This window comes from Cryptomeria japonica, chromosome 10 (genome assembly GCF_030272615.1).
Source record: "Cryptomeria japonica chromosome 10, Sugi_1.0, whole genome shotgun sequence".
NCBI lineage: Eukaryota > Viridiplantae > Streptophyta > Pinopsida > Cupressales > Cupressaceae > Cryptomeria > Cryptomeria japonica.
Window position 1 is genome coordinate 276,656,031 of NC_081414.1, and position 10,160 is coordinate 276,666,190.

At 34.9% G+C, this 10,160-nt stretch overlaps 1 protein-coding gene across 2 annotated transcripts; it reads right to left on the reverse strand.

Moving 5' to 3' along the window:
- Positions 1-1,123: 1,123 nt before the first annotated feature.
- LOC131035472 (F-box protein At2g32560) lies at positions 1,124-7,217 on the reverse strand. Of its 2 annotated transcripts, none has more exons than XM_057967175.2 (5): positions 5,280-7,214; positions 4,290-4,369; positions 3,879-4,057; positions 3,590-3,664; positions 1,124-1,684 (listed from the first exon to the last, which is right to left on the reverse strand). In XM_057967175.2, exons 1-5 carry the CDS (start codon positions 5,946-5,948, stop codon positions 1,497-1,499), a joined length of 1,191 nt encoding a protein of 396 aa, XP_057823158.2. In that variant the 5' UTR covers positions 5,949-7,214; the 3' UTR covers positions 1,124-1,496. The 2 variants fall into 2 exon arrangements, with proteins under 2 accessions (XP_057823158.2, XP_057823159.2); XM_057967176.2 differs by having other exon boundaries at positions 1,547-1,684; positions 3,875-4,057; positions 5,280-7,217.
- Positions 7,218-10,160: the final 2,943 nt, after the last annotated feature.

The window sequence follows — 10,160 nt, forward strand, 5'->3', positions numbered from 1 at the left end:
AAAATTCAAAAAATTACCAATCATGTGATGCCACATCAACACACAAGTAAACATGACTTAATGCATACCTTTGGGTCTAATCACAATTTGGAACCATTTTGGACACCTTCAGAAAAATGCATATTGATGTGGCATCATAGTTGGTCGCATGGACTTGAAAATGATTTTTTCAAGTAACTTGACAAGTCAATTGCTGTACAAAATAGAGAATAATTTCATTTGAAATATCCATCAAAGATTTTGAAAAGTGCAAAGTTATGATGCACACGTATAAGACCCTCTCCCCTAATAAAGCACCTCTTGAAGTCTTACTAAAAAGAAGAAAAAACAATTCAATGAAAACAACACAACTTTTAAAGCATAAATTCACAATTCACATCGACACTTTGTTTGTCAATGCCATTAAGACTCTCCCAGATCTGATTATTTAAATGATCCACTATACACAAACCTCACTTATCTTTAAAACAAAAATGGAAAAAAACAACAATTTGAGGTATACATATTACATCCTATGTCTGGCCTTAATCAAGGTCTGTAAAATTCTCAACTACCTTCTCAATTTCAAGAACACTATTTTCCGAACAAGATCTAAATACAAAATTGTATTTTCAGATTAGATTATATACATTAATTACTCTATCTATATTTTAAATCACATTTTATAATCCATGGTCAAAATGAAAAAACGAGAAAACAGAAGAGAAAATTAACTTCCCCTGCTACAACCCAACGAAGCTGTTCATTACATGAACTTTGATATGCACAAAAGATTTCTGCTCTGCTGAGAGGCAGTGGGAGACACAAGGAAAGCTTTGCAGTAACCCATAACAGCATATTATTTGTGGCAGGAGATGAGTCTAACGATTGGCTAAGACCTTTATTTTTATTATCTGATAAGAGCTCAAGTTAAAAAGCATGCATTACCAATGGCAAATGGGTCCACTCCCAAGTTTACCTTTTTGCACCAAGCCAATCTTAAGTAATTTATCATTAAAGATCATAATTCTGTGCTGTAAAGTTTTGGGTTAAATTATACTGAAGTTTTTCAAAATGTAAAAAATTAGCCTGCAGTAGAGACCAAACAATTACAAAATATATTCTGTACATGGAAGGCATTAACTGTAACGATCACTAAATTTACTCCAGCGATATATTAAATTTTGGATTTTTGCCTCAGTTTAAAGAAAGTGCATTGTTTTCAACTGTTGCACTTCCAATCCAAGGTCACTGTACAAGTGAACTGTGTCCCTTAAGGTCAGTTCAAGAAATGAAAGCCTTTCAAATGATTCTTAGAAGCAGGATTGGGAATTTGCTTCTGCTGATGAAGAATCTCTTTTTGAAAAGTTTTGAAATTTACATTTGTAAATGAAATCTTACATTTAAGTTCTCTTGTCAATGGATACACCAGCTAAATAAATTAAAGAATGATGGCAGACTTGGCAACACCCCAGTCATCATTTTTTTTGGCATGTGGCTGATATTGATTGACTAAATCATTCTAATATTTCATTCGGCCACAACTGCTTCCAAGTTGAAATTTCTTCTTTCGAATGTAACTTCCTAATCCCTCCATAAAACCCTTCAGCCTCGTTACCTTCTTCACGATGATTATTTCTGTTTATTGCTGCACGCCTCCATCGTGATCCAGGCGTATACTGATTGAACTCAAGGATGACAGTATCTGCAAGTATAAAATAAGTAACTCACGAATCAGATGGAATTATGTGCATATTATTGCTTTACAAAAAGAAATCCATAGTTCTAGATATCAAGAGTGGATTTTAGGTCGGCTTTGCTTGCTAAGATTAGAATCAATTTCGTCTGTAAAGATCTTCAGCCATTGCCTCTGGGGGAACAGGGTCATATGTTCTTTACAGGTACTGGCCTTTTAAGAATAAGATTGTCAACTATACAGCTAATAGGAGTTTTATCCTTACAGAAATTAATGATTCTAAAGAAAATAGTGGCCAATCAATTGAATTTCAAAACCAGGAAATAAAACTCCTGTCCCAGTATGTCTTCAAAATGTAGAGGAAAAAACAGATTCAAACAGAGTTGCTACTGAACAGTATCTAGTACCTAAGGGAAGCGACTTAATTCGAACATATAGAAAATGCCCAATCTAAAAGAATCTCAAGTCACGGTATGGGTAGAGAAAATTCGAAATGGTTATCCAGCCATCAAGATGTATCATGGCATCAATGGATTGATGCTATATAGCTGAAATTTTGACTTATCATCGATGAGGATCTTTTGCAGCTTGTTCACTGTACCATCATCTCAAATGAGAAGTCAAAACTTCAGTTATATAGCATCCAACCATGAATACCGTGGTGCATCCTGATGAAAAAATTTAGATTAAGCTCAACAGTGGGATTTCCAGTCCACCAGTGGAGAAAATGAAACTGAAGTTAAACTGTGGGATTTCCTGTAATATCTTAGCATTTTGAAATCACAGATTGCAACTTTTCTTCTCAGATCTGAGAATAAAGTGCACTCAACAGAGCAAGCAATATGTTGCCATGCCTTGCCTTGTTTCTAACAATATGTCCTTTCTGTTCATACAAATATAACTAGGACTCTAAAACAATTGATCCATAGTAACATTTTTCACACCCGTTGGTTAAGATTAGCAATCGCCTACTATTAAGGACATTACCAATAGATTGATGTGGTTGGCTAACAACATGCATCTTTATAAAATTAAAAGGAGGTCGCCCAAAAGTTAACTTGACATAGATTTGTCATCAAGGAGCTACTTTTGAAACCTAAGGTTCTCAATTCTGAGCTGATTTTAGCAGTAATACCAACATCACAATACCAAGTATTGGCTAAAGTTTCTCAGGATACTTTTTAGATAGACTTCAATTCTGAGCTGATTTCAGCAGTAAAAAAATACCAACAGCAGTAATAAAGACTATCTAAAAGGCATCCTGAGAAACTACCAACAGCAGTAATAAAGACTATCTAAAAGGCATCCTGAGAAACCACCAACAGCAATAATAAAGACTATCTAAAAGGCATCCTGAGAAACTAAGTATTGGTTAATATCAATCAGAAATAGCTCTCAAGGCAGAAGATTGGGTCTGTCAATTGAGAATTTGAGAGACTTGAAAAGCCTGTGATTTCATTTACAGAATTCAATTCTGGTAAATCACATGTTAATGGATTTCAAAACAACTGGAGTACTTTTTATTCGAATAGGATTAGATCCTGCCAGTTCTTGCTTTAATCTGCTCTCCTGTCAACTCAAAACACTTTGGTGGATAAGCCTTCATATATTACAAAGCATGCATCTTAAATTAATAACATGATTTTAAAGTTTATATGTTTTCTACATACTGGAAGCCTGAATTAATTCTGGATAGAAGGAAATGATTGCTTTATGAACAGAATAGTTATCACATCTTGAAAGGCTTCACTTTGAATCAGCTACAAACAATTATGCTCCTAAAAAATTTCATTGCAAGGTGCAGGATCCATGGACTAAGCTAAGTTCTCAGTGCTTGATCATGTTCCTAAATCAGTCTTTTGCAAATAGAGATAGATGAAAACATATGATATTTATTAAATTTAGGGTTCTCACCATCTAAATGGCACTGGCAGTGGCGACTGTCTTTATTGCAAGAATCTGAGTGCCCCACAACTCCATACCACCATCCTGCCATGGTAAAGAATCCACTTTCAATCAATTGTTTGAAAGTAGGGCTCTAGCAATGCATCTTCCATAAGAGGATATCAGTTGAAGCAGCCTATGCATTGCAAAAGAAGTTGCAAGTTTGTTTCCCACAAAGTAATGTAAGAACATATAAAATTCAGATAATCACTACTTGACTCACCCACCCTATGAGTTTAGGTAAATATGCTATACCTACCATAAGGAAATTCCTTATTTCTCCTCCACTGTATTTCAACATGATCATCTGGACGCAGGTCATTCAAACAGTCAGATATATGAAGATCGTGAGCAGCTGTATCCACCGGAGGTGCCCTTAGCCTGTCCCACTGTATCCCCTCCTCAATGACAATTGTTCTATGGCCATGAGGTGGGTATCTGCCAAAGGAAACCCTTACAATTCAGACACACACTTACAGTGATCTCTGGTACACAAAATTCCTCCTAGGTCAACTAGAATAAGAATCAAGGATACAAGATTTTCATGTTAAGAGAATTGTCTGTCATATCCACTATATTTTCTAGAAATAAAAACAAGAACATAGCAAGAGAATGAAGCCTTTCCTAGAGATATAATGGGAAAATTTTGCAATAGAGTAGAACAATATACCTTGCTTGAAAGGTGTCTGTTGTACAATCATAGCTAAGCTCTGCATCATAGCATGATAGCATAAATCCAACATGTCCATGCTGCAAACATTTCAATAGAAAACATAGTCAATTACAGTCTAACAGATATATTTATCTGTCTGTAGATTTAAAGAAACCAGACCAAAAGCTAGCACTCTGTTAGCACTACTTTATTCTGATGATGGATTACAGAGCGTGCTTCAAACATGATATTAAAACTAACACACAATCGAATCCAGAAGCTATCTTCATCAATCCACAGATTATGGAAAATTAATGTATTAGACCAAAAGCTTTTCACAATTCCATCAAAATAATGCAACCTTACGGAAATAACACTAAACAATACTATTTTCCTTTCCAAATGATTCAAGGCATGATACTAGAAGGAACCCTGCTTTGCAGCACATATCAGAACAGTACAACCATGGTTGTGGATACCTACCCAGTTAGCCCTGATTAAAATAACTACTAAAAATGATGATCCAAAGCAGAATATGGCGTGTGCATAAAATACAATTTAATATGACCTCACTAAATGGGTATTCCAAAGACTGGAAGACAAGTTGTAAGAAAATAACAAAACTAGCTGAAATAAAAAAAATAAAAGGCTCAAGAGACACCTCATAAGACATCAAATCAAAAGAAAGAGCGTTTCCTTATGACACTATGACCTATCTGAATCAACCTTTCAACTATATTAATATTGGGAGAGAAGTAGTGAACAAAACAATACAGTAACTGGTAGAAACAGAAGTAGAGGCTCAAGAGATAAAACATATGATATTGCACAGAGAAAACTTACTTTAGGACTATTTCCCTAAAACTAAATACGGAAGGTATATTTCAGAAAGGAGCAGAGCATTAAAACTATATTGTGCCTATTTATGAAATAAACCACTGATCCTTACCAGTACACTCCAAACTGTAAAACATTACTGACTTAAACCAAGAAATCACCAGAACTTACCTCACGATTATACACCTGGGCTGGAAACCAGAACTTTCCACTTTCAAGTGCCATGTACCATGCCATGAGTGAATCAGAGGGAGGGCCTCTTTTACGTGTACTGTTAATCTGGGGATTGATTTTCAGCAATGAAAGAGGCCAAATGCAAGTCAAGGCACCTAACCAGCCCTTAGGCTTGCCACTATCAGGCATTCCCATCTCCTTATTCATTGCCACAGTCCATTGCCATTCCCTGTGAGCTGCAAGACCAACCACCTTGCCCCATTTGGCTTTCAAATGAGGTTCCCACAGATAATTATTTCTACACCTATCCCTCAGATCTTTGCAGACCCCTGTCATATTGCATAGGTTGGAAGGGGAAAGCCTCCCCAATATTCCCTCCAGCACTAATTCTGGTAGATCTAAAATAGAATATTTTTCTTCATCTTCATCTATATTTTCCACTCTTTGAAGACATTTCCTCTTCAAACACATTTCAGCACAGAGTTTTACCAAGCTTCTCTTTCGGATCAAATCCATAAGTGCCTGTGACAGTCCTGCCCCAAACCAGCCCGAGAAAACATTCATCTCATTCTTGGCCCAGCCCTGTACCCACAGTACTAAGGGATGTAGGATTAGAGATTGGAACACCAAGAGAAAGGAGAGGCAAGATATCAAGAAGAAAAACATTAGATGTATTGAGCTTGATAAGAGAAAAAAGCCTAATAATGAATCAAGGCCGACTGCTTTATATGGGTTATGCAAAACTCATAGTACACATGGTTTTAACATACAGAGAACTAGGCAGGGGACCAAAGCTCGCAGTTCAAGTACAGTTTTTCATATTTCTCAATATAAAGACAACAAAAATGTTCTCATTTTACACCGGATCTAATCATATATGAAAGAAAAATTCAAGCCTCTGTACAGAAAGACCTTAAAGGTAGAATATCTGCACTGGCTTCCTACAAGCAAAACCCCCCTCAGCTCCTGCTATACTCAGAAAGTCCAAGATTTTCCTTTTCTGTTTCCAAATCTCTACATGATAATGGGTCTCCTCAGCATTACAGAATTATTCCTCCTAAAAGAAATTTCATAGGACAACATCACTCTGCAGACCTTAATGCAGAGTCAAAACATAATACATAAAATGGCATATAGCTCTGCAAACTAGTACTGCAAACTATCATGATTTTAGGTCTGGATTACCAGAGATGATGAATCATTCTGATTAGGAAGTGAATTAGGTTTTAAGAATAAATGTAAGGCATCCATGACCAATCCAGGCCCACTGAACCAACAAGAATGGTGATTGCAGGGGTTCATTGGCCAATGCCAACCAGGAGATTCGCTGCAAGGATTTTATCTCTGACTGGCCACAGATGTTGGGATTGCTTCTTATTTTTAATTGGATTTTATTTGGATTCTAGTCAACAGGAGCCTTCTGAGGGAAGGGTTCAACTGCTTCCACTTAACTTACGTTCTACATTTACCTACTCTTCTTTAGCAGATATGGATGAATGTTCACTTTGTACTACTACAGAAGAAGAATAAGTTTTCATAATGGCTGTAGGAGCAAATGGGTGGCCTGGACTGCAGTGGTGGGTGAGGGCTGTCTACAACCAACCCAAAAAATGTGATGATGTGGGTCCATCTACAAGTACAGAAGTAGACTGCCTACTTAATCCTTATCAGACAACCATCAAAATCCCCAAAAACACAGCTTGTCCTGCTTTGCTTGAAAATTAAGAGGAGAATAGTTTAGGTATTGAAGTGGGCCTCCCTCACTTTTCTTTTTTAAATCAGAACAATTCCCATCAAAACACAGCTTGCCCTACATTGATTTATGATTTTTCAACTGCATCATATATACTGCGAGGATTTAGCACTAACGGACCTTATTTTTTAATACTGGATTTGGGTTTATTCCCAACAGATGCTTCTGCAACTGCTTCTGCTTACATGCTTCTACATTGTTTTCTCAAAGATTTGAGCTTCAAGATATAATTTTTGATATTTATTCCCCAAAAAAAACAGATGGAGATTATTGATTGATTGAATACATGTTCCTTCAACCCACGTGAGATCCAATCTTCTTATCCACAAGTATACGCATCCATGCTTTAATTATAAGGTTTGCCAGCCAGATTCTTAACAAATGGTGGACCCCACCATACCATCCCTTTATATGACTCACTTCCAAACTCTCTTGTCCCCCGCCCTTGCAATTGGCTATCAATTTTGTTCACATTTTTTTCTTCTAAAAGAAGTAGATAATGTAGGATTTCTGCTATTATAGAGCAGATTACAATATATATACAGTGTGAATGTCCAATGTGCATTGGTGGTAAAGATAGGGTATTCCTGTTTTCCTTGATACTCTCTATCTTGATTTTATTAGAACTCTCTTTTCATGTTAATTAAAAATATTTATACATATTGACAAAAGAAAGGTAGGATAGAAGGTCACTCTTCAGAATAATGTTAGGAAAGGAAGATAAGAGAGAGATAACAGAAATAGTAATAAAGATGTTAAGCGGGGAGAAAGAAAGATTCTTTTATAGTCCACGATTATATATGGGTCTCTACAGATGGCTTATAGCAATATGGAACTACTCAGTAAGAAGGCAGAGGGTTATATGAAAGGTTAAAATTGGTTTATAAGATTATGAGAATATATATAGATTGAAGTGTTTTTTTTTTTTAAGTTTAAGTTTTTTCATTCAATAGTTTAGATTGCATTATATGATCCATCATAAGAAGAGCGGGACTCCAACCAAGAATTTGAAAGAGATAACAAAAAAAAATTAAAAAAATTAAATATCCTTCATAAAAATCATACTAAGAAAAAAGAGACTAATACATAAAAACAATTTAAATGAACAAAATTATAATTCGAATACAATACAAATTCTCACACATAAAAATGACAAGATATTAAATAGAGGATTTCTAATGCCTCGAAATAAACATGAGTTATAAAAAAAATTAAACCTATAAGAATAAAAAGATAACGAATTTAAACCTACCATTACAAAATTAACTAAGAAAATTAAAAAAATATAAATATCAAAAAGTATATATAATGCTTATTAGCAATATAAACTAATGATAGTCTTTCATGGGGCTATGATACTAAAGGAGTTTATTTTGTTGCTTTTTGATACCATTCTTTACAACAATAGAAAAAAGAGAATTGTGTTTCTTTTTAGTGGAGGAGAATTTGGAATAAATTTAATTGGCTAAAATACAACCTATTCATGTGGTTGCTACACCAAAACAAATGCCTAACTTTGGAAAACATTAGGAAAAGAGGATTCCAAGACATTTCATTGATGTCTTTTGTGGTAATGGTGAAGATTCTACTAATCACCTTTTTTTCAATGTCCCTTCTCTACAATGATTTGGAGCTTATGATAGAATATATGAAAGACATATGGAATTCTAGCTACCTCCTTGTCGAAGTATTGAGGTAATATGGACCAACCCTTGGCTTCCATGTCCTTCCTTGTGGTAATGTGGGACATTGGTCCTCCTTTTATCCTTTGGTATATTTGCTAGGGCAAAACTGACACAATTTCCAAGAGTCTTGGAGTATAGTTATGCAAGTTTGCCATAAGATTAGGAGTATGCACAAAGAAACTATTGAGGGCAAGTTTGATATTAATGAACCTCTATCTTCCTCATATGGTCATGTTGCTAAACTCCTAAAATGAGTCCCTTTTATTCTAGTCATCAAAAGAAACCTTCTCAAAAGGTGGATCATAGATATAATAAGTGGTCTCCTCCTTGTAGCAGATTTTTGAGATCAACATAAATGATTTGGATTGAGGAAATACAAGTATGATAGGGATCGTTGGAATTGGTCAAGATTGTAAGGGCTCTATCCATTTTTTTCTCTACTCACATGAGATTGCATACAAGTAACCAAACGGGGGCCTAGGCAATATTTAAAGCATTGGAGAAAACCAGTGAGCTAGGATGGAAGAAGGTTACATGCAATATGATTCTATAATTTTGGTTTCTTTGGTGAGTAAAAAGAATTTATAAGAATCCTCATAGATATTGGGTAACGCGGTTAAGCATATTCTTCTCGTGGCCACAAATTTTGAATGAATATCATTTGCTCATATCCCTAAAGAGAGGAATAAGATGGTTGAGTGTCTAGCTAAATAGGTTTTAAAAGAGATGTGTAATTGGAATGTTATAGGTTGAGGAGGGTTGGCCCAAAATAAAACCCAATTGATTCTTCAAGTTATCCAAAATGGTCATCTAAAATAATTGTTATGTGTTGGTTAGGGAGGAGGCTTGTATTGATGGAAGATTTAATATTATTGGATGTAATGTAGAGTATTGCTACAAGAATCCTCAATGGGCTACTCTTCTTTGGTGTATATTAATAACTATAGCTACCTAGAAATATATTCAATCTATATGTAATTTTCTTTCTTTGAATAAAATTATATTTTTACCCTAAAAATATAAAATTACACATCACAATTCTAATGATATTAATAATGTTACTAACTAGAAGAATAATATCAATAAACATTAAAAATTATTACAAAATTAGGTTGGGGACTTGGCTCGATTAGTGAGAGCTTCTTGTGGTAAAGCATAAAGTCACAAGGTCAAGTCTCCCCCTAGCCCATGTGGTACTGATCACATTAAAAAGTTTACCAAGTGGATTGTAGTTTATAGGGGGCTACCTGATTCCTATAGTCTGAATTTTTTTAACAAAACTATAAAAAATGATAATAATATTTTTTATATATTAGATATAGTAGAAACAAATCACAAACAAATTTATGGAGTATACAAAGAGTCTTAATCTATTGTATCAAGCATATAGTTGTTGTATCTTTTTAGAAAAACTGAGACAAGTTGTTGTCAAAAAATATT

Coding starts and splice junctions, on each gene's coding strand:
- LOC131035472 (XM_057967175.2), bottom strand. CDS start 5,948: ATGTTTTTCTTCTTGATATCTTGCCTCTCCTTTCTCTTGGTGTTCCAA. Junction 4,370..5,279: donor CCCAGGTGTATAATCGTGAG/GTAAGTTCTGGT, acceptor AAATGTTTGCAG/CATGGACATGTTGGATTTAT. Junction 4,058..4,289: donor ACAGACACCTTTCAAGCAAG/GTATATTGTTCT, acceptor TTCCTTTGGCAG/ATACCCACCTCATGGCCATA.